The sequence below is a fragment of the Parasteatoda tepidariorum genome, chromosome 1 (assembly GCF_982258835.1).
Source record: "Parasteatoda tepidariorum strain Cologne lab strain chromosome 1, Ptep-v5.0, whole genome shotgun sequence".
Lineage (NCBI taxonomy): Eukaryota > Metazoa > Arthropoda > Arachnida > Araneae > Theridiidae > Parasteatoda > Parasteatoda tepidariorum.
Genome location: NC_141755.1, coordinates 28465146 through 28486822, shown reverse-complemented (window position 1 = coordinate 28486822; position 21677 = coordinate 28465146). Strand labels below are relative to the sequence as shown.

General features: G+C 29.1%; 1 protein-coding gene across 2 annotated transcripts in view; it reads right to left on the bottom strand.

Moving 5' to 3' along the window:
- Positions 1-21677, bottom strand: part of LOC107442252 (uncharacterized) — a 27415-nt gene extending 5738 nt beyond the window's left edge. For both annotated transcript variants that reach the window (XM_016055771.3, XM_016055772.3), the window contains exons 1-7: positions 21544-21677; positions 18667-18794; positions 15271-15387; positions 15036-15182; positions 13300-13584; positions 7002-7066; positions 6863-6927 (exon numbers count right to left, since the gene is read on the bottom strand). In XM_016055771.3, coding sequence (XP_015911257.1) covers positions 6863-6927; positions 7002-7066; positions 13300-13584; positions 15036-15182; positions 15271-15387; positions 18667-18794; positions 21544-21655 — 919 coding nt within the window. In that variant the 5' untranslated portion in view covers positions 21656-21677. The remainder of the gene's footprint in view (positions 1-6862; positions 6928-7001; positions 7067-13299; positions 13585-15035; positions 15183-15270; positions 15388-18666; positions 18795-21543) is intronic.

The window sequence follows — 21677 nt, the reverse complement described above, 5'->3', positions numbered from 1 at the left end:
TTTGACAGTTTAAACCAGTATTATACCCTTGTCATGTCAAAAACCACTTTTTGACGTCAAAAACCCAACCCTGCTATGATTACAATATATTCTTGAATTATACATAAGAAGCGCAAGTCAATGAGCACAACTAACAGAGATAAGACAGGCCCTGCCCAACACAAATTTGTCGACAGAAATTTTTTAAGGTTTCGTATAAACTTTTACGATCTTCAAACTAAGTATTTAAATCTGTTAATAAATAAAAAGGTAAATGTAAAAAAAATTCATTTTTATCAATAGCCTTTTATAATTCTTTTTTTTTAACAAAAGTAAAATTAAAGTTGTCCTTTTCATAGGCGAATCAACTTGTACAATGAATGGTTTTAGCCTACAGTTTAAACTATATAAAGGTTCCCATTATTTTAATTGAGGTCCTTAAAATAGCACGATTATTTATCATCGAATATACAAATACCACCAGAGATAGTCCCCAATTATCTACCTTTCTTAAAAAATCAATAAATAAAAAACAATTTTATTATAATGTAAGTACAGATATAATTGTATTAACAGGGATCGCCTAAGTAGAACCAAGCAATTTTTACAAACCCGGGCAGGTTTTTTTTTTTTAATAAAAGAAATAAGAATATTTTCAGATTGTTAAGGGCAAATTATTTACCTTTCTTAAAAAATCAATAAATAAAATTTTTTTATTATAATATAAGTATTAATATCATTGCATTAATTAACAGGGTTCGACAAAGTAGGACCAGGCATTTTTTGCGAAACCGGGTTCAGATTAAAAAAAAAAAATTTCAGAATGTTAAGGGTTGGAGACATCTATGAAACTAACCAGTGTTCCCTTTCTAATGATTTCTTTGAAATTGAATTGCAAAACTAAGCGTAGAAATTAAGTACTGCAAAGTTTTTCATATATATATATAAAAAAAAAAAAAAGAGCAAATATAGAAATTTGGGAAAAACATTGAAAAAAATACTTGAACATAAACAAGTTTCAATATGTTGATGCTAGACATGCATCACATATTCAGTTGAGGGGCAATCATGCTAAATATTCAGTTATGCCAACAAAAATTGTTCCCTTTCTATTAATGTTTCATTTATAAGGGTATATATTAAAACAATTAATACTAAAAAAGTGAATTAAAGCACGAGAGTGATTTTCTTAACCATGTCATGTTACTTTTCCATAGCTGCCAACATGGATAGGAAAAAATCCAGTAGATTTTACAAAATAATATAAATTTCATGATAATTGTTGCATCATGTACTAAATATTTTAAGCATAGGGAATTTTAGGGATTTTTATAGTCATCAAAATAGAAAAACTGCAATATTTTCCAGTTAATGATTGACATTAAACATACTTAAAATTTTATGTATTATGTTTACTCATAATTTTGAATATTAATAGTCATTTAATTCATCAAACATAGTTAAAAGATTTTTTTAATTAATTTAAAAAGAGAGCTCTGAATAAAAATAAACGGAAAGAAAAAGGCTTGAATTAATTTCTATAAATGAGGTTCACTTCATTATGTATTGTTTATATTTATTTAATAATTCAAGCAAGCAAAGCAATAGTCGGTACAAAAATTCTATTTCAAGAAATTCTATTCTATTTTAAGAAACTTACTCAATTTTAGGGAATTTTCGAAAATGTACAAAAACCAGGAGAATTTTAAATAAACCAGTAGACCAGGAGAAACTAGCAAAATCCAGTAGTCTACTGGAAAATCCAGTAGAGTTAGCAGCTATGCTTTTCTATATTTGTTCTCTGTGAAACATATAAATAAAAGCATCTAAAAAGATTTTTCAAAGGTATCAAAACATTTCTGTGGCCAGAAAATTGATAAGGTTTGTAAAAGAAAATTGATAATTAACAAATACTGACAAATTATTTATTTTTTCATCAATGAAAGACATTTACTTGTAATATTTCTCTATCTTTAATTTTATTTTCAACTATTGTGATTTGATATTTTATTTACTGCAAATTAACAGTTTCAAACTGTAAGTTGTATCCTATTATTATAAAGTAATCCTGCAATATCACCTTATCAGGTAACGTTTAGTAAAAAAATATTGTAACATGATGAACATATTGAAAACGGTATGAAACTTAACCATTCGAAATTAAAACTAAACAGCAAATGTTTTATATTTATTTTTATGATGAGCTTTACATAAAATTATTTTTAACCAAAACTGTTATTACGAATTAATTTTAAAACAATCAAAAGTTGAATTAAAAAAAAAGAAGAAAAGAAAGCATATTAAGTAGCCATGTTAACTGAATATAATGATTGTTACAAGAAAAAGTTGGGATCTTTTAACAGAGTACATTTAAAATTTTATATAACTGCTTGTCCTTATATCACCAAAAAAAAAAAAAAGCACTTACACATATTTATGATGGAATCAGTGTGGGTTATGAGTGATAAAATGAAGATTTAAGCGTGTGATTTAAATTTCCATGTGCGTAAAATTAAAAATACGGAATCGTTTTTATTTCGATCAAATTTTAAAAAGAAAGAAAGGAGGGTCATTGTTTTGCAACGAATTCGAATTTGTAACAAAATTCTCACCCACAGTCAAATACATTAAAATGTAAAATAGTTCTTAGTTAAAAAAAAAAGAACAAGATTTTTAGAACTATCTTTTAAATTTTCAAGACCTGGGATTTATAAATATATACATATCAATACGAAATACAGTATCTAATTTAAATTCTAGCTGAAGCCCGCCATTATTGCATTTTTATTTCTGAAATTAAAATAGGAAAATAAGGAGCATTTCTTTCCAGCCCAAAGAAAGCAACTTTTGTAACTAATCCTGCAGATACTAACACCAAAATTGTTTAATTTATTAAATTTTTCATTGTTTTCAAATGAGATTAGAAAAATTACGAGCATTTCTTTTCCTTCCGATGCATGACAAAGGCACTTTTTGAACATAATTCAGGGGAAAAAAAATATTTCAAATTTTTTTTTACAGAAAAGCAAACCACAACATTTTACTTCATTATTCTCAAATGAGAATAGAAAAATCATTAGCATTACGTTCTCTAATGAGTGAGAAAGGCATCCTTTGAAGACCCCCTTCCCAAATAGGAATCTTGATACAAAAGCTCCGCAATGTTCAGAATTTTAGGCAGAACTTCTGCGAAAATGCGATAAAAGAAATTTCTCTTAAAAATATTTTTGTAAGATTAAAAAACTATTCCTACCAAGCGTAGTGGTGCAAAAAAAAAAAAAAAAAAAAAAAAAAAAATTAAGGACTTCTAAAAAACTGTGTACCAAAGTTAATTACTGTTAAGGGCCTCTACTTTCCAAAATAAAAATCAAGCAGCTTTTAAGGACTATAGGAACACCGTATATATAATAAATTGTATTAACCCTTTGGTTGCGGCTGGTACAGCATATGTACCGGTAGAAAAAACTTCTTTTATTGCGGCGCTGGATCAACAGTTGTACCGGTGGTTCTCTTCCCCCTTTTCTACTAGACCGTCATCGCTCCTGTCATTTCTTCAAGAACCCCCTGTAATTTGCTCCTATTGTTGAAAAAAGACTTCACGTGTGCTCACTTTCGATTCGAATTGGCTGAAATATTTTTCTCTGTTATTATCAGTTGGCGAGTTTCGAGCTATGAGAATTTCTTTCATTCCCTTTGAAAGTCTAGTATCATTTTATTCGTGATCTTTTCAGCGACATTTAGCGAATCCTTGTTTATTGTTTTTCGATTAATTTCTTTGTTAGTTACGTTTATTTTTTGTTTGCGTTTTTGTTAATTTTTTTAAGCTTTTGCTTTAATGTTCTAATTAAATTTTTATTTACGTTTTATTTTTTAATTTGTTACTTTCGTTTTGCATTTTTTTATTCTTTTTACATTAAAAGAATTTTTCGCATCTTTAAGATGCCACGTAGAGGGAGACCACTCACTCAAGATGAAATCCATAAGATAATGAATGATTTTGATGATGAAACATACGCTGATTCAGAATCTGAGTGTGAGGAGGAAGAAGAAAAAAATGAAGTGGATGAAATTGATAGTGAGGATGAATCTATGGATAATTGTCAATCAAATTCTGCAACTTCCAATTTAAAAGCAGTAGAAAGAGTATTTCAATGGAAGGAACCATCTTTTGATGATAAAGTAAATGTTTTGCCGTTTACTGGAAACGTTGGATTAAATGAAAAACATAAAGATTTGAAAAGAGAAGTCGAATTCTTTGAACTTTTCTTTAGTGATAAATTGTTCAATAATTATCTTCTAAGCATTTAAATTATGTTTGTACTAAAATAGCACAAAATTATTATGGAAACAAAGTACTGTATATTTTTTTACATGAGTAATATGCTGTTTCATAGGGTTAAAGGGAAAATCTAATCAACCGTTTGGAACTCTGAATCTAACGTGCACAAAAAGATGAAAGTAATAATTATTAAAAAGATAAAAGAAAGATAATTAATTATTAAACGAAATATTGAATTTTGCCTAGTATGATTGAGTAAATGAAGTTCAATTATTTTTTGTATTCCAGTCTATAGCACAAGATTAGTATGAAAACAAAGTATTGTATATTTTTTACATGAGTAATATGCTGTTTCATAGGGTTAAAGGGAAGTCTAATCAACCGTTTGAAACTCTGAATTTAACGTGCACAAAAAAATTAATGCATGTGTAAATTTTTTCATTGGTAATTTTATGGAATCTAACTTTTGAAACCGCTTAGAAAATGTTTCAGATTTCTTTCTTTTTTAAAACAAAGGAAGAAAAAAAACACATTTATAATATTAATTTATTGTGAAAAAATACTGTTAAAAACCGAAAAGAAAAAAAATTAAATATTTGTGGAAAGATGATGGAGCATCTATGGAAAGGTTTTCAATGCGTGACCTTGAACAGGAAGTTTAGTCACAATGAAACTATCTCTGCTTTTCAAACATTTATATGTGATTAACTACTGAACCATTTTAAAAAGGTATCTTTCTCGCCTCTTGCTGAAGTTCTCAAGGACAAATTATTCTTTCAAGTTCCGACGAAGTTTTTCTATTGAGAGTTTTACAGTTTGTCATAATTTAACTTGCTGGGCACAAAATAAATTGTTACTCCTTCTCTAAAAGATAAAGGAAAACGAAATCATTCCTGCCTCTTCCACAGGCGAGGTGGCATTTCCTGCTTATTGTTGCGTTATCGGTCAGAATGCGTTTTGGGAGGGCTCTTATTATTTATTTTGGTTACTGTCATTTTTAAAATTCTTGACAATAGTTATTTCAAACACCTGCAGAAAGACCACACCATGACTAAAGGAAATGCATGTCTTACCATCATTGTGTCAATAGAACTTGTATAGATGTGTCTTATAACAATTGCTGACTTAAAAATTTCATATATACATGGAAATCGTGAAATACTTCTCAGAGTAATGACGAAGTGAAATAACTCAGGGGATACTTTTTTTGAACAAAACCTTTCCTACTAAAGATAAAAATAAATAAGAAATTAAGAGGAATATTCCTTTTTGTATTAGAAAAAGAAGGGAATAAGGAAAGTATAAAGAAAACCAATCAATCTATAATTGCAAAATTTCAAAATTGAATAATATCTTTACTCTTTCAATATGTGGGTCAAATGTAAGGTAAATGGAAACGTGGCAAATTTTTTATTCCTCAATATTTTTGCTGTAAAAAGATTTAACAATGGAGTTTTTTTATTCTTTGAACTTACTTCAAACATATTCTTTATTTTCAGTGTCTTTATAATTATCTTTTATATTTCTAATAAGGTTTCTATAAAATATTCTTGCAAGATCTTAATGAATTTCTATTTAATATACGCGTGTAACATTTCTGTTTTCAAAACAGAAATGAAGGCGAAACGTTCTCGGAAAATTTTTAATCAAAGAATATTTATATTTTAATTTTGTTTGAATGTTATAGACGCTACTGTAAGGGGAAACTAACAAGTTAAATGAGTAAAAAATGTTTCACAAAACAAAATCTGCATTTGCTATTCTTTTTCACAGATAAAAGTACTTTCGGAAATGTATAAGAGATACAACGTTCATCGTTTAAAATTCTAATAATTTGCTTTACAAAATTATAAAAGCTAATTAGTGTGTTTAAGATTTTAGGATAAGAATAGAACTTCAAATAATGCTTTATATATTCGAAAAAATTAAAAGAGATTTGTTTATAACAGATTAATAACAATCTTTCAGATGCAATAAAACGCACGTTTTATAAGAGCACATGCACATTTTATTAAAATATTTTTTTTTATTCTCTTTTAAAAAATTAAAAGAGATTTGTTCATAATAGATTATTAACAATCTTTCAGGTGCAAAAAAAATTCATATTTTATATTAAATTAGCAACATATTTAAATCATTTTTAAATGAATGCTTTCTTTGCATTAGAAAAAACATCACTTTATTAAGTAAAATTAATTTAAAGCTATATTTCAATTTATTCTCATAATGTGTTAAACGTCACAAATAAAAAAATGCCAAAGTTTGCATAACTATGCCAAAACGTCTACGATAACGATATACATAACAACCCTACTACTTTTGCCTCCTCGAAAAGTAACACACAAATTACAACAAAACGTTTCCTATTCATAGCTGGTTAAAGTAGTTACCACCCACTGACTAAGTGGGGGAAGAATTTTTGCAAAAAGGCGCCGTAACGAGAGGAGAATTTTTTCACCTGACTAGCCGTAACTAAAAGGTTAATAATAAGAATTTAGTCTATAACTGTTTTTCAACCCATACAGCCATTCTTTTTGTCCATAAAAGTTTTAAAGCAATCCAATACAGCATACAATGAATGCACGAAAAAAGAAAGAGGCTTACCACCATATCCATCTGCAAAATTTCCATCAGTATCTGCTGAGTAATCATAATATGAGGCAGCATTGCTGTAAGATGAATTAACATTAATTAACTTTTACACAACAGGTAGGGCTCTGCAAGAATTATCGGCTATACTAACCCATAATTGTTATCGCCATAACCATCACCATAATTATTATAGTCATTTACAGGCTCTTCATATGGCTGCAATAAAAAATATAAACACTTTAGAATTTTATTCCAACAAAAGCTATTTGGAACAAGCAATAACTGCAGAATTCTAATTTTAAAACATAATATATAAACATTAGAGGAAAACCTTGCAATAATTTTTTTAACCTGCAATGTTATGCAATTTTTTTTCACTGAATCGGTAAGTAAGTAATAAAAGCTTATCTAAATACCTCTGATTGACTATACCCTAATGAACGAACTAAATGTGAACTTTTAAGGGCTCTTGTAATAAAAGTAAATTTTAAAGTGGTAAACAAATATAACGTTAAGTTTTTTTAATTGCATATATTCTTGTATATTGATACTTTAAGAAATTTATAATTAAAATCTGACATACATAACAAAGAAAATATGCAAATTATATGGGTTTCATTGCAATTATTCGTGATTAGTATCCTTAAATATATAAATAGTAGCTCAATAGTCTCAAGAGAAATGATTAAGTTTCTTCTTTAGTTTATGTTGTAGCTTTTTTAATAATTAAAAAAGTATAGTAAATAACTATATACAAAAACTTTTTTTCTTGAAATTCTAATTAACTCGCATGAATAAATTTAAAAAAAAAAAAAAAAAAAAAAAAACTAAATGTTGAAATTTCATAACTCCAAATAAAATCAATTTTTGTTTGCTTTCTGCTTCCAAAATAAATTGTTTGTGAGATGGCAAAATCACTAGCTGTTGAGGAATAAGTATTTTTACCTTCAGCGTATACTTTATTGCCAAAAACTTTTTTATTTAAAAATTTCTTCAACAAATACTGAGAAATTTGAGAATGTAATTTTATACCTGCCAAGTCGGCAGGTATAAAAAGTTATAATAAAAAATAACAATTGCAACAAAGTATTAGAAAAGAATTTTACTTTCCACTTTTAATATTAATTTCTAAAGAACTTAAAATACCTCACTTAAATTTAACACTGCCCAATATCACACATTATATTCACTACTGCGAAGAGCATATTATTTTTTATCCCTGAAGTTTTTAAATATAATTACTTATTTCACTCCATTATAAAATTATAAGTTTATTATAATACCTAAGAGTTTTCAAACAAAAATTTGATACTGATAAATACGTGATTTGAAAATAATTTCCTTTCAAAAATATTTCTAAAATCACACTTGGAAGTTTTTAAATATAAATGCTAAAGCAAAGAATTCTATTTCACATTGTCATTCTAACCCTACAGTATTAATAAAAATATCAATTAAAAATCATCTTCAATATCAATTAAAAATAAACCACCAGAAACCACATTTTAGAAAAATTTATCCATTTGCTCAACATTGCAATTACTAAAAACATGCATCAACATTCCTTTCTTTAACTAAACACTTAGAATTAGTAAAACAATATATATTCATATCATATAGGGATCTATTTGGGGAACCAGAGAGAAATGTCACTTCATCTCTTGTTATCAAGATGTAATTTTGAATCAATAATGTATTTACCCTTGTAAGCAACAACCTTTCAATGCTGGATCGAAAATGAATCGAAAAAAAAAAAATGAATTGCTTTCTAAAGCAAACAAATATTTAATGAGCTGAAACAACATTACTTTCTGGTCTCCCTAACATAAATCCTAAGAACTTGTAGCCAGGGCCCAATATTTCGACAAAATTTAGTCATTACTTATTACGACATACTTTCTCACTTCAAGATTACAACTTTATTTTTCACAACTGCCTTACCACATTAAACTCGACCAATTTCATGTTAAATAAAATAATACAAAATGATAAGACACCAAAACAAGACACATGGGTTTTACTGACTAAACTGTCTTAAAGTGTTTAAAATCTCGTACATTTTTAAAAGGAAAATTTTTCATATGTGCAACCATCATACACATAATAATTACACATATTAATAAACATTTATTACTTTTACTTTAAATTAAAGGAAAATAAAATAATGTAATATAATACAAAAAGATTAATAGCTTTTGAAGCTGCACAATTCACCTAATAACAAAGGTGAATACCTTATCCTTCAAACATGTTTTGAATATTGATAAATTATGTTTTCGCATAAGGACAAAAAACGCAATATTAATAATAATAAAATTTTTATAATAAAACAAACCTGTCTTCATTTTCTTTCTTGTTCAAAAATTAACCTTTTACTTTTCAGATTTTTTTTAAAATTGTGACATAATTTGAACAGGATGGTTTAAACCCTGAATTTATCCATTGTCTTTAACCTTGCTAACTCTGCCGAAGAGATATTAGCAATTTATAAAGGATGTAAATATATATTTTGCAGAATATTGTATGCATTTGCTTTATTATGTTGTTCTATTCTAGAAATTTCAACTAGTTCACCCTTAGAATCTAATACAAAACTGTTTTAAATTTTACTTAAAGAATTTAGATTGTTGGTTCAAGGGAGAAATATTTTGCTTGCGATATTTAAGAAACACGAGTGAGAGGAATTGTTATCAAGCTCTACTTGAAATTAGCAAGCATATTCTAGCTAGAAAAAAAAAATTGCCAAAATCATAATTAACCTAATAGTATCTACAGGGGTAGCAGCAAAGTTTTTTAAAACAGACGTGCCAACCTAGCAAAATTAACATTCAGGAGTTTCCCTAACAAGAATTCAGGAGATTTCAGGAGGGGTAAAAAAAGGTGCATGGTATGCAACATTTGGCAGTTCTAAGGAATTTTAAGTAAAAAATTTATTAAATATAAGAATGCAAGAAATTTTACACACTAATAGAGCAATAATTGTTTAAAAATATTAAATGGAAATAAAATAATTAAACACAGATTTAGCAACACAAAACTATATTAGGTAGATACTCTTTAAATAAATACCATTTCCTTAATAAAACATTATTCAAAAACCCGACACTGTAATAAAAATACACAAAAACTTTTAAAAAATAAACAAATTGAATAAGTATTTTATTTTAAAAAACCAATTCAATACTAATGTCTGTACAATAAAGAACCAATTATCCGGGATGCTCGGGACCATCGCTATCCCGGATGTCTTAATTTCCCGGTGTCCTGGATCGACAAAAAAGTGTCGTTAATCGATGTTTTATCAAACCCAAATTACAAGGAAAAAATGTAAACACATTTTAAAGTCTAATGAAAAAATTTGGTAATACAAATAATTTTATTGAGTGCAAAATTTATCATGAAAAAGAAAAAAAAAAAAAAACGTAGTGGAATCAGAAAAACGAAACTGCAATCTGCTTCATAAAATAATTGTATGCTTAAATTAATAAACAATTCTCCTTTTTTTTTTTTTTATAAAAACGCGATTTTTAATTAAAGCAGGTGTGATTCCACATCAAGAAAAACTTGCGAATGATACCGCACTTCCAAAGAATCAGAATTTATTCAAAAGAAAAACATTTTATTTTTATTAATCGATGTCAAATAGATAAATATATTTTTCTCTTTCATCTTCTGTTCACTGATATGCATGTGCAATGCATTTTCCCCACCCCCTCGTAAATCAAACTAGCAAACGAAATCATCATGCCACTCCTTTGAGTTTAACGACCTAAAAGAGAATAAAGATCTAAAATCTTCAAGGTCGCGGAAGAAATGACGTTTCTCTGGGTAAACGGGGGAAAAAATTCTTCCCTTCCTCACATTTTCCTCTACTCAACTTCAAGGATTAGTCCAGTTTCCGTTTTTTTTTTTTTTTCATATCGATTTAGTTCAAAATGGCGGGAGAACCGAGCAAATTTTTTTTCCGGATTATCTGGATACCAGATAAATGGTTCTCTACTGTATGCATGAAAAAAAAGAGTTGCAGATTTAGCTCTCCGCAATTAAGTCTTGCTAAAGTCATTGGTACATGATTTGTTGAAATTGATCCATACTTCCGTTTCGACTTAAGACATCCTTGAATTGTTTTTTTGTTTTTGAAATATACGAAGACTAAACGAATAATTGATATCACGTTGCTAGTTTACGAGCTTGTTGCCAACCGTGGAAAAATACGCATTAAAAACTATAAAAACAGCAAGATACAATATCAATTCCAACTATCGAGAGTACGAGTTTCCCCACTCCTGAACGGACGTCACTCGATAACGACATGCGACGTCATTGCATTCAACTCCACACGAAAGAAGAGGAAGATTTCACCCGCCCCCAGTGTAAGGGGGCGGGTGAAATAGGAGTGTTTTTAGAGGTAACGTTGAAGAGGGGGGGAAATAAAGCATGTTCAGCTACGCTTCAGGCAGATGGTAGTTTGATAAGAGGGGATGGAATCCAAGCTGAAAGAAAAACTTACCTTCGCACTCGCGGAAAAATTAGGTAATTTTGAGTTTGGCCGTCGATCGCAGTAAAATTCGGGAGTTTTTCAAATCACTTCCGGAGGGCGGGAGAATAACTCAAAATTCGGGAGATTCCCGCAAAATGCGGGAGAGTTGGCATGTCTGTTAAAATTTTAGGGTAATTTTAGGAACTTTTTTCAAAAAATTTTAGGGGTAATATATGATTTTGTTAGGATAAAAACAGATCACACGGTAGTTTATTACATAGCAGAAGATTATTACAATTCATCCACACATATCATAAATAATTACAAGCCATAAAATAAAGCTCTGAAATTTATTAAGTCAAGAATGAAATCTCTAAAGTGTAAAAATGAAATTTCAACTTTACATATTACCTATCAGAAATTAAGTGCATAATTCAGGAACAGGCAAAAGTGAGAACAAATCAAGAGAAAAAATAAATTAACACCAACTTGGATTTTTATTTAATTTTTACCTTCTTAATCAAAACTTTATTATTACCCTTTACCTTACTTTATTAAGAAAAACTATTGTGATATTATTAACTTCAAATCAGCAATTTATATTAGAAGTTAGAGAAAAACAAATTAATCATGATCATTTTTCTAAAATATTCTTGATATGATTTGTGAGATTCTTTTACTGCCCTCAATAGTGTTGTGGTGATCTTCAACACTCCTCCATAATTTCGAATGGTATCTTTGATTAGTCTAAGAGACAATAGTATTCTCATGGTGACTCACATTAAGCATTGCTTTATTTATCGAAAAACCTCTCTCAGGATCAGAATTCCCATGTGGCAAAATTAAAACAGTTTTAATTAATGTAGTTAAATTCTTATATTTCAGATTATTGCTTTTTTATTTATATTTAGCCTATAACTCTAATTTTTTAGGAACACCAACAAAATTTTATCAGATTTTTAGGGTTTGCACATACTTTTAGGAATTTTAGGGGGAATGCGACCCCTGTATTTATTTCTAAATACCGTTAGATGTTAATTAAGAATTCAACAAATTCTATTCCCACTTTTCAGGTCAGGAAATGAATGAAACTTTTTTTATTAACAAATACAGAGCGCTCATCAATATTTGGGTGCTTTAAATAGAAAATTTTTGAAAAATTTACTTCAAATCAAAAGAGGGAATACAGTTTAACACCTTCATTGTTGATCTATAACACTAGACCAGAGGTAGCCAAAGTGGTCTATATAGACCTCAAGGGTCTATTTAACGAAAGCAGGGGTAGATCTGAGACAGGGGGTCGATCCGAATCGGAAGGGTCAATTGTGGGTTGAAAAAAGAAACAGTTCTCAATACGTAAATCACACATACCTAATTAAGTATGTAAAATTTGTGAATTTTTTTTATAATCGACTCAATATCAGTTTCTTTATAAAACATAAATTAATAAACGTATATTTATTGGGGTGAAACAAGCATGTACGTACCACCGTGCAGTGGCACGAACTCAGCGCAGTTTATAAGTCATAGGCCCACCCATCTTATTGATCAAGAAGCAGTAAATCTTTAGTTACTTTACTTATTATATCTACTTATGCATAATTTATTATTATTTAATAATAAGGTATTTAAATTTCAATATTAATATATTTTTCATAAAACTATTGTTACATAATGTACTATTACTTTAATAAATGTTTAAAATCATAAAATAAATGTACAAACACAGTATCTAATAGAGTTTTATTTTAATTAACAGAAAATTACTTTTGCGGGGGTCGATGGAGATTTCGAAAAATTATATAGGGGTCGATAATCAAAAAAGTTTGGCGATCCCTGTGCTAGACATTACTTTTGTGAGGATGATGCACCAACACAAATTTTTTTTAACATTAAACTTGAAAAAAAAAGTAAAGGATTAAGCGAACATATAAATTAGTAATGGTAAACTACTGATCTATAAACTTACTCTAGCAGCACGGGCAGCAGCAGGTGGAGGAGGAGCTGCACCAGCAAAACCTCCACGCCTTGGTGAGGGTCTAGGGGGTGCCCATTCATCACCTTCAGGTGCAGCATATGTGCTTTGAACCATTGGACCACGACGGGGTGGTTCTCCACGTCCTTGCATCATAGGTGGACCCATTGGTCTTGGAGGTAATCCTGGTCCACCTCTAGGTCCCATTGGAGGAGGTGCATCACCCGGGAAGGGAGGCTTTCCTTTGCCATCAAATTGGGGAGGAGCATCAAAATAGTCCTAAAAATAATTAACTAACTTGAGATTATGTATATAAAAATGAAAAGCATGAGAAATTTTTTAAAACAATAAGTTTGAAGCATAATGCAGATCAACAAAAATGTAATACTATATACAATAATTTACAGCAAATTTTTAAGTTGTTCATCATTTTTCGATTTTTGTAAAATGTAGAACACTTCACATTGAGTTTCAGGAAACTGTTCTGGCATTTACAACTATACTAAGACATTTTTGTGTCGTTTGTGAATTTCTAGAGAACGCAGTCAAACAAATTAATTAACACATAATCAATTTATTTTTAAGAAATAAAAAATATTGGATATGTTTATTTATTTATATCAGAACTTTCCGATTTTCTACTTATATCAAAGTTTTGAGAAAATATATTAATGTCTATTGCTATTTTAAAATAATATTAAAAGCACTCAACATTTATGACTAAATAATTACATAATTAAAAAAAAAGTTATTCTTAAAGCAGAAAAAGTTCTTCCTCACTATCTTATCACAAACTGTATTTTAATAAGTTTTAAAAATATTTGCATCAAAATAAACAAAAATAAATTGGTAGAATTAGCAAATTATTTCACACACAGCAAATAGAGACTTATAATTTAAAAATTTCCTACCACTCCAATCCAAATTCAGTAATTTTTTTACTGCTTAAACTTGTGGGCTTCGACTGAAAATGTGGGGTCTCAAGTGTGTCACCCAAATGAATAAACCAAAAGATGCTATCCAAAATATTTTACATGAGCAGCATTATTTATTCTTTCTTGTCAAGGATAAAATCGAAAAGATAAAGGAAGGTGACAGGAGAACGATAGATTCTTTAGTATTGAAATAACTTAATCCTCTTAGTTACGGCAAAAAATTTGTATGTTTTAAAAAATGGAGGAAAGATGCAGTTTTTTTTTTCATTGATAGAAGAAATAACCTTCTTTTCAAATTTGGAAAAAATTATGCCCACTCTGAATAGTTTTAAAATGATATTTCGAGGTATAAATGACTGTACACGCCGGGTTACAAGAGTGTTTACTTTACAGAGAGGGCACATAACTTTTTTCTTCTTAAGATTCATGGCGAAATAAACAAAAATTTCCGTAATGAGAGGTGTTCGTTTAGTAGGAGCATCTGCAACATGAGGTTTCACTGTAATTTGATATCTAACCAGATAACTCTTATATCTAGGTTTTAAAGAAAAAATAAAAAAAAACTTTCAAAAAAATTGAAGGCTAATTTTCTTGAAATTTTTTATTTATATCTTTTATATAAGTGGTAACATTAATAAAATATCTGGAGCAAGGTATAAGACTGTCTTTTCTTCCTCATTTATTGTTCTAAATTCATTTTATTGATATTTATAAAAAGTGAGTTTCATTTTGACAAAAAACGCACCAAATTGACTGATTAAATGCAGAAAATTCACGAAAAAGAGAAAAACTTACTGGGACTAAAAAGCGCTGTAACTCGGCAAGAGCTCCAGAAATTCGCCTATAAGCTTCAGGTCCTTGGGCAAAAGCAGTTATTTCTACATGAAGTTCTTCATTCAAATGAGAATACTTAGGATCACCTTGAGATCTTAATTCTTCTTCCTTTAATTGCAATAAAGATTACATTAAAAATGTGTTAGATTGATAACAATATGCTTTTAACTAAATATTTATTATCCTTGAAATATACCTTTCTCTTATCTCTCATGGAGCCTCGTCCTAAGATAGCCATTCTTGTTTGTGTAGCTTCCTGAAGCTGTTGGAGTGAGCTGCCTTTTGGCCCCAAAAGCTTTCCAACAAAGTTAAACTGGAATTAAGAAAAAAAAAAAAAAGTTTTATTTATAACAATTTTCAACTGAATTGATAGAGAAAACATAACAGATGTGAATGAATTTTGTCCTTTTTTGCTAGTGAATAATTACATTTGATATATTTTTACTACTTTTCTTAATAAACAGGGTTAGCAAAGTATTTACAATGTGAGGTCACCAATGCTTTAGGGAAGAACCATAGGTGCTCAGTGTTTTCACTACAGCGCGAGAATCTCGCATATTTTTTTAAATTCTCGCATTAAAAAATGATTACCGCGAGAAATTCGCGCAATCTATAAAAAAATTTCAAAATTAGCGAATTTCTCGCATTTTGAAAAAAATTTCTCTTTTGCGCCATTTAGAATAAAATCCGTTTCACTTTTCTTCCTGAATCTTTTATTATTTTCAACATCTGCCCCATTATCCCTGTTTATTATTTTCAACATCTGCCCATTCCCTATTTACCAGTATTGTTCAGAACCTTTAAGAACAACAGAACACCATCCTTCAGAACCATGGAACCTCTTTCAGAACGCATTTCTCTGCAACCACGTGTTTACCGTAGGTAAGGTTTCTTCATGTAAGACGTTAAAAGTTTTTGCTCGTTAATGTAAGATGGACAAATACCTTGTAAAGCCAATATCTTCTACTCCGAAACGGACAAATGAAAATGAAACAAATGTGGGTAGAAGCGATCAAAACGAAACAAATACGCATTTGAGCAACCTAATGAGAATAGCTGATGAAAAAGTAGATGTAGAACATTTTCCATAGGATGATGCAGCAAAAATATTCAATGCTTTAAAAATTAGAAGATGTTAAAAATGCATCACAATTAAAGAAATTTTATTTTTTTTCAAGTCTCTTTACGTTTTTTTTTTTTTTAAATTTTTGAAATCTCACTTAACTTTTTGAAATCTCACCCTGTTTTTGAGAAAGGGTGAGAAATTCTCAGCCATTTTTTTTCTGAGATGAAAACACTGGTGCTACATTAGAAAAATTTCGAGACTGAACTTATTTTTTTTTTGGACTAATTAGCATGTTTTTGCTATTTTGACTACAGAAATGAGAATGGCCCACATATATCAGTAATTGTTTATTTTTTCCACACACACACACACATATATACTTTATTTGTATTCTGTCCTAGATCTATAAATCTGATATTTTAAAAAATTATCTGAATTTAACTTAGCCTAGTATCACAGAATGTTAGGGGAAAAAATACAAATAAGCTGATTCAGGTTCAACAATATTAATTTTGTTTAAGAAAACCAGGTGTTGAAATCCAGCCAATCCAATTCTTTCAGTCTGGTGACATTATTTCTCAATCGTCTTGAAATAATTAGTCGTAATTAATAATTTGCAAATGAAAACTCAATTTCAAAAATAAACAGGAAATATATATTTATGGAGGACTTTTCTTAAGACTGATTTCAGTCCTCAGAACTGAAGAGTGGCACCCATGAAGAACCTGTTTTTCCCAGAGTTTTAGTCTTAAGTGTAAATTTAAAGGTGGCATTTTTTCAAGATTAGAAATGCTTATCAAAGGCTGGCAAATAAATAGAAATAATTTGTGATTTTTTTTCTTGCACAAGTATATTGCCAGTGGCCTAGAACTATAACTAGTGTAATGAATATTGGGTCATGGTCTAATATTAAATTTTTTTTTTTGGAGAAAATTTTAATAGATTTACTGAAGAATAATCTAAAATCGAACTTTTTCATAATACATTAGAAAAAAGTTTTTACTCATATTTGCTAAGTTTTGAAACTTGTTAACCACTTCACATTTTTTTAAAATGTAAATTCAGCAACCATCTTGTATACAATCACACAAAACACATGTGCAGACCCACAATCCAACAGAAAAACTCCCAAACAAAACTGGCTAACTTCCAATCACAGCAGAGAATTATTTTTTTTGCTTCCTGGTAGAGTAAAAAATGTGATAAACAAAATATACTGATAAACTCTGCTAAGATTTTTTCTTTTAACCTACTCCAGAACAATACAGTTAAATTTTTACATAAAAATATTTATGAATAAGCTTTTTTTGTTGCTATTTGGCCCATTTTTTGGAGCAAATGTTCAATGTTCGACAAAATCTGTATTCTCTCCTAATATTAACGCTTTAATAGTCATAGAATTTTAAGAGATAACTGTTAAAAGCAGTTTTTATTAAAGAAAATGCACACACAAAATATGCAATCAAATAATTTTTTTTTTGTTGCTTTAAATCTTTATTTTTAGAATTATAACATATTACAAATAACCTGGTACTGTCACCAGATGTATAGAGAAACAAACAGGATTCAGAGGATAATAAATAGAGGTGTAACGAATAGCGATTCGGCCAAATAGTAGCATTTATAAAAATAATAATTATTTCTATGTATCAAGTTTTAGTTAAGAAAAAATAATTAGGACTATAATTGGTGTGGGGTAAAAGGAGAAAAACTCGGAATAAAACTTTCTAAGATAAAACTATGATGTTAAGTTGAAAAAAAAAAAAAACAGTAGTTTGAAATATTAATGCACAGTTACACAAAAACAAACTGAGAAGACTGAATGCAGTAAAAATACTGGAAAACTACATATTTCTCTGACATAAGAATTCAATATATAATGCCAAAGGGAAAAATATTTTGACACTATAAGGTTCTAGAGATATTGAGAGAATACTGTAGCTAGTGGAGGTCTAGTTTATATGGAAGAGGGGTAAGAACAGGAATTTTATCCGGCAAACCCCAATGTCAATTTAGACAATAATTAGGAGTCTATGATAATATTAAAGGCATCTTTTATTCAATATAATGACTCAAATCACTATAAGACCTGAGATTTGTCAAACTACTAAAATTGTAAATACACATGGAACCACAAGAATAAATCATTCAAGATATAATTCAAAGTTAAAAAAATTAATGTTTTGTCAACTTCTATAGCACACATTTTTTATGATAACTACCACACATTTCCCCCAGTTTATTTGACATATTTTGTCCGCAATTGTAGCATTTATACTGATTATTATCTAAAAATTAATAATAACAAGGGAGGTAAATAGTAAAATCTATTGTAAATTTTTTAAATATACTAAATTTAACAAACTTCCACAACATATCTAATTTCAGTTACATTTAATAATAATAAACAACTAAAAATTGAATTAACTAATGCAGCAAGTTTAATACCACAAGAATAAGAAACAAACATTCAACAATAAAATTTCAGATTAAGTAATGTTTAGATAAAAAAAAAAAGATATTTACGTTAGGATGTTCATCAACTGGAATGTGAACTTTAACCTTCACCCGAATCTGTTTTCCAGAATGCACTACAATGTGCGAATCTCGTCTTTGAGACTCATCTGAAGAGTCATTACGAGCTTTTTCAATTTCTGTAAAATATTGAAATTTATCAATATACATTTATAAATAAAGGTTGACACATTGTCAACAGAAATTGAACTGAAGAAAAAATTAAAGATTACCAGTTCAATCATTAAACAATAAGTGCTACAAGAGAAGTTTTTCACATTTCAGTTTTATACAGAATTTTATAATATATATATCATATTATTTAAAGATTTCATATTTAATAGCATTTGATTATAAAAATTAACATGCTATTTATAATTGTGAATTCAGTAAGTGATTTGAAATAGTACATATTTAACATGTTATGCTGGTAATATATACAGATATCCCTGTGGCAGAATCACGGCGACATTGTCGCAGAACCTTACAGAGTTCTTGCACGAGAAGAAAAATTTTCAGTTTTTCAGAAATTTACGAGGATAATTTGAACTGCGCATTTGTATAATCACTTATTGTGGCGTCCAATTTATGCTGGTAGTATCATAAATCTATAGAGTGGTTCGAGTATATCTTCGGCAGTTATTGATTTCCATGTGGTTTTTAATTATCCCGATATATTTCAGACAACATGGGAAATTCGAATCGTGCATCCGAGTATTTACTTTTTAAGGCAACGCTTCTATCATTTTTCGGCAATTATTGCTTTTGACTTCTATATAGTATTTAAAATCCGATATTATTTATTACAACAATCAAATCTTGAAACGAAACACTAATTTGAGTAATCCTTTTTGAAGAATCAAATTAGAGTGTCTTCGTCGTCAATTATTTTTTCGGTAACTACAGCTAGGGTTTCATGATTTTTTTTTTAATGTGATGATTTTTAAAATGCAATAATACGCCCATAATATTAGAATAAAAATAATTATATGTTCTTTTTTTTGTAAACACAGCATTCTTTGTTAACTTTAATCGGTAACATACATCTTTGTTATTATTGAAACTATCTTGCAGAAGGATATGAGTGCTAGAGAGTTTTGTCGCAGAAAGCCTGAAAAAATCCTGCCAAAGGGATACAGATAAACCTCCTGGAAGGGACCACTATCTGTTCCACAGGATTTGCCATTGATATCAACGAGACTGCCAATCTCTTTCAGCAATTGTCAAAAAGAGCACTCTAAACAAGAGCCACAGGCAAATATTTTGCATACATTTTAATAGACTTCATTTGTTTTGTTAGTATATTTCGTTTCGATAATTTTGTTGTTTTCTTATTTGACCATTTTTGCATTTGGTACAGAGGTTTACCTGGTCATGCCTAAAGGTTCCCTTCAACGAAACTTTATTGAAGGGAAAGTGGTCATGAATAGTGATTGCTACTTAGAGGTCCTGAAGGGTTCACTGCACTTAATAACAAAATTTAGTTTTACTATCATTTAGAAACACACACACACAAAAAAGAACTCCATTATTTAAATTTCTTTGAAAATTTTTAACATTAAATGATTTGCATACTTAACCCATGAACTAGATTGTAATCATAACTGTTTAATAAAATACTTGACAGTTTTTCTGCAAGAAGGGTCAGGTGAAACCAATTTCTTTCTAAGTGGAAGAAATTTGCCACCTCGATATAAATGAATCCAGAAAAAGACATAAATTTTTTAGAGACAATAATCGAGAGGAGACTTGAATGGAAACGAAACGCTTTGATACACCATTTTGTGTGTGTGTGTGCATAAATCTGGACTTTCATATAAGATTTAGATATAGAATTTAAAATAAAAATGGTACTAACTTATCTCATAGAGCCATAAACCCATTTACAGAGTGACAATCAAAAATCAGACATTTTTTTGAAACCCTCTCGCTCACATATAAATGTCAAAATGCTGATGCTGCATGTGCTTCCGAAAATAAAAATTCTCATTGAATACAACACGTGAAAACCATAAGTAATATGGCATCAAATCTTTACTTTTTGTTTAAGCTTCAATCCATAATAAATGGCTTTTTATGACATGAATATAGATGGTTATTGATATCTACTGGCATTTACAATAGTTTACTACATGTCTTGGTTATATGATGACAAATCAATGAATTGGTAATAAATGCGAAATAGAGAATTTACTCAGGAGTTCTTGGTAAAAAGTTTGATAACAGTTAACAAAATCCACCAATTACAGAATAATTGCATTGTATTAATTTAAAACATAATGACCAATAACTCAAGGCATACTTGTTACACATAAAACAGCTAATAATGGATGACCACAAACATTTAGACACTTCCTTATCTGTTTTACAAAGATATAAAATAAAAATTGGAAGGTAAGCTATAAAACAAAAATCTAAGTGTTTGACTTAATACGTAACGAGATGTCATGGTTCTCCGGCCAATGGGATAATCAAGATAACGCGCCAAAACAAAATATTAATTACCGGTCAGCTTTAGCCGGTTTAAGTTTGCATGAAACTAATGCAGATTATTTCCAAATGTGATATCTTAAGAAACATTCATTGATACTTCTTTAATGTCAGAAAATACTTAAAAAATCTTTGCTTCCATTAGGCTTAAGCAAATAACAAAAAATTGAAACTTTTAAGTGAAGTTTACATATGTTTATTCAAGCTAATATTGTTATACAGAATATGCAAAATGATCAAGCTTAAGACTTAAAATATTTTTTCGTTTGATGGGAAAATATAATCTTTTACTTTAAAAAGGTGACATGCCGGCGCCTTCCAAAAAGCGGTATTGGAAACAGTGGTATCAATTATGTACAAATATATAAATTGTCGACTCAAATGAAAGATTTTACTCACCTTGCTGTAAAAGCTTATATGCATGAGAATATTGGGAGTTCAAAGATTCTTGTTCTTTAAGCAGTTGATTAACATAATCATTATTTTTGGCGCTTGAATCCATGGTCGCCATTTCCAATACAGAACGCCAAGCC